Below are 4,425 nucleotides of genomic sequence, written 5' to 3'. Positions count from 1 at the left end.
GCCCCCTAATAACTCCATCATCGATTTTTTTTTTTTTTTTTTGGATTGATGATGTCCAAAGAGTCCAAACTCTTTGCCATTCAGCGATCCCTGCCTCTATCCATTTATCACGGGGCTTTCATTCTGCTCTCCAAGCACTTTGAAGTCTACGTGCCTCTCCTTAACAAACCACTGTCTTCGCACATAACAGAGAGCAGAACTGCTGCCCCAGGGGATGGAGAGACTAGTCTCCAGCAAAGCGAACAAAATGGTTCACTTCAGTCTGCAGCATGGATTTTCCTAAGGGGTGCACAAGATGAACTTAAGCATCCTGGGCTGGCGGGTTTCCTTGGCTTTGCGACTAAAGACTATAGGCTAGTGTCTCAGCTGGCCATAGGAAAAAAAGGAGAATCAAAGTTGGTACCTGCAAGAAGTAGGAGCTCATGGGGTCTTCCTTGTTGTCCTCGTTGTAATAGAGTCCACCTACTATGAAGATCTGGTTCTCTCTGGTCACCAGGCTGACGTGATTCTTCGGGATCTGAGCCGAGAGGGAGGCGAAGTAGCACTCGTTGGCAGTGGGGTCGTAGGCCACAGCCCCGCTGTCGCTCACCATGAAGATGAGGTCGTGGAGGAACATCCCAAAACGCATCGTGTCGTTCAAGATCCCCGGGAAGACGTCGTCCTCTTTCTCATCCTCCTCGTCCAGCGCTCCATTGACGACGGCGTCCTCGGGTTTCTTGTCGCCGCTTTTCTTCACCTTTTTCTTTCTCACCACAGTGAGTTTGCCCTCGTGAGCATCCTTCACCATTTGAAGCTTCTTGAGCAGGTCCGGGCTGGACTTGACGACGGCTTGCTTCTCCACCTGGTCCCGCAGGTAATCCTGGGGCATGAGGCGGAAACGTATGCTCTCGAACACCACGGGCAGGGCCTTGACCCGGTCCTCTTGGTCCTTGGCTGCTGCCCACTTCATCACCACCTCGAAGACGGTCTCCTCCTTCTCGATGTTGAGGGAGTCGTTGGAGATGATGGCGATGAGCTCGTCGGGGGAGAGCTGGTAAAACTCCTCGTCCCGGGAGATCAGGGCAAAGCGGTCGCATATGAAATCCCGGGCTGCCACCGCCAGCCGGGCACAGTCCAGCATCAGGCCCAGCCTGAAGATAGCCAGGCAGTTGCTGAGACAGAGGCGCTTCTGCAGGAAGGAGACGCAGACGGTGAAGATGGAGGGGATCTGGAACATGTTGGCCACGGAAAAAATGTCCTGCACGTTCTTCTCCGTGATCTCCAGCTCGGAGGTGTAGATGTAATGGAGGATCTTGCCCAGGACGTCGGGGTCGACGTTCTCCAAGTTGATCTCCTCCTTCTTACTCTCTTCCATGTCCGAGAGGAACATGGCCCGGAAATACGGGCTGCAAGCTGCCAGCACCAGGCGATGGCAGGGGAACTCCTGCCCCTTGACTTTCAAGACGCAGTCCAAGAACTTGTTGTGGTCCAGCATGTCTTTGAGCCCGTCCTGGAGGAGAGTTTGCTGGTAGAGACGTAGCTCTTCTGTATGATCTATAGGTGCGGCCATGCCGAAAAGCAATCGCTCAGCCGGGTTGTTCTTCTTCCTTTCCTGTCCCCCACTAGAGAGGCTTGAACCGGCGATGGTCCCCCTTCCTCTGAGGCAGCCTGAGCCCTAGGAATGTGAAACGCTGGCTGGGAATACAGCTGGCTATGTGGTTCAGCCTCCAGCGAGGGGCTTTATATATAGCCACGGCATTAGGAAGCTCAAGGAATCCGTATCGGAGCGTGTGTAAGCCGATCACCCTTTAATATGACACACTGGACAACCGGGAAGGGAGGGGAGCTGGGGGGGCGCGGGCTGGAACAGCTGTACATGCAGCTTAGGACCGTCAGGCCTGGTCTGCCAGCTTATGAATCACGGCTGGAAGAGTCGAGGCTTTTCCTCATGACCTGGTAGAGGAGTAGTGAATGTCCCGGGGATCGCACACGTGAAACAACTTTTCCTCCAGATGAGTCAAAAGGAGAAAGCTACTTTCCACCTCACTGAATATCCCTTCTCGGCCCCCGCCAGGCCCCGCTTCTAAATCCAGCGCAGGATGGACCCTGCTAAAAATATACCATTAAGTCAACACAGGCGTCGGATCGTGCAGTCGTTTTGGTGCAACAGAGGCCGTCCGGGTCATTTGATTTTCTGATGAAAGGCAAGAGAGCCATTGTCCCGGTCTGTGGTCATGTTTGGGGGATAAAGTCGCTTTTTTCGTTCTCTCCTGTGTGTCATAGGCCTTCTACTGGAAGCAGCTGATGGAGGCTCTCCTGAGGCACAAGGCACCTCAAAATCATAGAAAAGTATGGTGGGAAGGGACCTCCAGAGGTAATCTAGTCCAACCCCTGCCTCAGGCAAGATCATTCCTATCCAAACCCATTTTCTAACCTATTGCAAACCTACGCGGTCAACCCTGACACAACCACAAGACATAATAGCCTAACCTGTCACCGGTGAAGTAGGGGGACCGCAGCAGGCAACGTCCTACAAAGGTTGTTAAAAATACACTTGAGAGGTCTCCAGAAAGGGCTGCTTCCCCCACCACAGAGGGAGGCAAATGACCCCACAGTCCGTACCAATCTGGCCATGGGGTGAGATTCCTTCCTGACCCCAAAGATAGCAATCGGTCTGGCCCTGAGCTGGGGGGAGACTGGGTTTCAGTCCCAGCAGGAGCATTGGCACAATCCCCTAACCAGCACCAAGTAAAGCCAGACTCTCACCTCCTTGGGCTGGCAAATAATGCTTCTATTAATGCATCCCAAAACTGTATTCGCCTTTTGGGCAGCTACATCACATCCTCAGCTGGGGACACGGGGGCACCAAGCCTCCGTTCTCCGTATCCATATGGCTTCCCGTTACCATCAGGGTGCAGACAGAAGTGACAATTTTTGCCTAATCCCGCCACGGAAAGCAGTCTATAGCTGGGACCAAACACAAGTGCACGGCTGCAATTGAGTAAAAAATGGTGGGTGGAGTGAAAATCTCATCCCCCATTGCATGAGGGGTCAGATGAAAATGTTTCAAAACAGACCGTCTTCTGTAACTTCTGTCTGTGCTGCCTATGTCTGAGGACCTTAAGGCTTTGGCTCAATCTGCTGCCTTCGGCAAACTCTAGGCCTTCCTTGTTGAGCGAGCTCTTCAATCCGTCTCTGTGCCGTAGCGGGACAAACTTTCAACTGAAAAGCAGATACACACCGGTTTAAGCCTTTCTTTACTTTTCCTGGTTCGCGTAAAGGAACGACAGTCTGCAAACAGTACAGAGTCAGAGACAGAGAAAATGGCTGTTCCCACAGAGCTTTCGATGGGATTAGTTTTGGCAGAGGAAGAGAGTAACTGTCCGCATTTAGACTTATGATAACATTGGTCCGTAGATCTGCCCTGTTGTCATTCATGAGTATAAAGCCTTGTGCTGCTCTACACACAGAAACACCACGGGCATAATTCAATCAATTTACTAAATCCAGTACAAGGGTATCAGCCACGGTGACTGGGATAGGCAAAGTAGTATACATCTATCCACCTTCCCTGCCTGAATGTGCCTATATTGGTATAGAGGTGCTTTATATCTGTCTGGTTATTCCTATACAGGATAGGGAAAAACGTATAGAGATTTAAGACACTTTTATACTAGTCTCATTTTATCAGCATGCCTCCCCCCACTGCTGTCCTTTTCTGCTACATGTTTCAGGGTGTTTTTAAGCTGCAACCAACGCTGGGGATTTTGGCTGGGCTGTGACAATGCTCCTTGCTGGGGCTTAAAGCTGGCACTTCTTAGCTAGAGGGTCTTGCCCCTCCTCTAAGGGTCACCCTAACTGTTGTATTTGGGGTCAGGAAGGAATTTTACCCCTGGTCAAGTTGGTACAGACTGTGGGGGGGGGGGTTGCCTTCCTCTGCAGCAGGGGGCACAGCCACCTGGGACCTCTTCGGTGTGTGTTAACAACCTTTTATAGAAGCAGGACATCGGCTATCACAGTTCCCCTGCTTTACCTGTGCCAGGTTTGGGTGCTTTGTCTTGTGTCATGTCAGGGTTGATGGTAGTTTTTCAAAGCATTTAGATTATGGATTTGTATGGGATGGTTTGAATTGGGACGATCCTGCTTTATGCAGAGGGTTGGACTTGCTGACCTCCAGAGGTCCCTTCCAGCCCCACTTCTGCCTGATCCTGCGGTGAACACAACAAGGTTTGCCCTAGTGTAACTATTTCAATAAATGCTTGCACCTATAACTGTTATACCAGTACAAAACACAGGTGCAATTTGTATGTAGACTGGACCTGAAATCTGAACGTACCGCTGCTTCGGGGTTCAGATCAGCGCCCGCAAGACATTTCCAGATATCAGCTGGATACAGTTTAAAGGAGACTTCATTATATAAGAGGGCAGGAAGCTCTGGAGGTCAAG

The 4,425-nt window shown here is 51.2% G+C and overlaps 1 protein-coding gene across 1 annotated transcript in view; it reads right to left on the bottom strand.

Moving 5' to 3' along the window:
* The window catches only part of KLHL40 (kelch like family member 40), a 13,348-nt gene extending 11,599 nt beyond the window's left edge, over positions 1-1,749 (bottom strand). The window contains exon 1 of the mRNA XM_019508063.1: positions 404-1,749. Within this exon, the coding sequence (XP_019363608.1) occupies positions 404-1,549 (1,146 nt within the window). The 5' untranslated portion in view covers positions 1,550-1,749. The remainder of the gene's footprint in view (positions 1-403) is intronic.
* Between the last annotated feature and the right edge of the window lie 2,676 nt (positions 1,750-4,425).

The sequence above is a fragment of the Gavialis gangeticus genome, unplaced genomic scaffold (assembly GCF_001723915.1).
Source record: "Gavialis gangeticus isolate Ggan-Ray unplaced genomic scaffold, GavGan_comp1, whole genome shotgun sequence".
In the NCBI taxonomy this organism is placed as follows: domain Eukaryota; kingdom Metazoa; phylum Chordata; order Crocodylia; family Gavialidae; genus Gavialis; species Gavialis gangeticus.
Note: the sequence above shows the minus strand (reverse complement) of the source record. Positions and strands in the feature narration are given on the sequence as shown.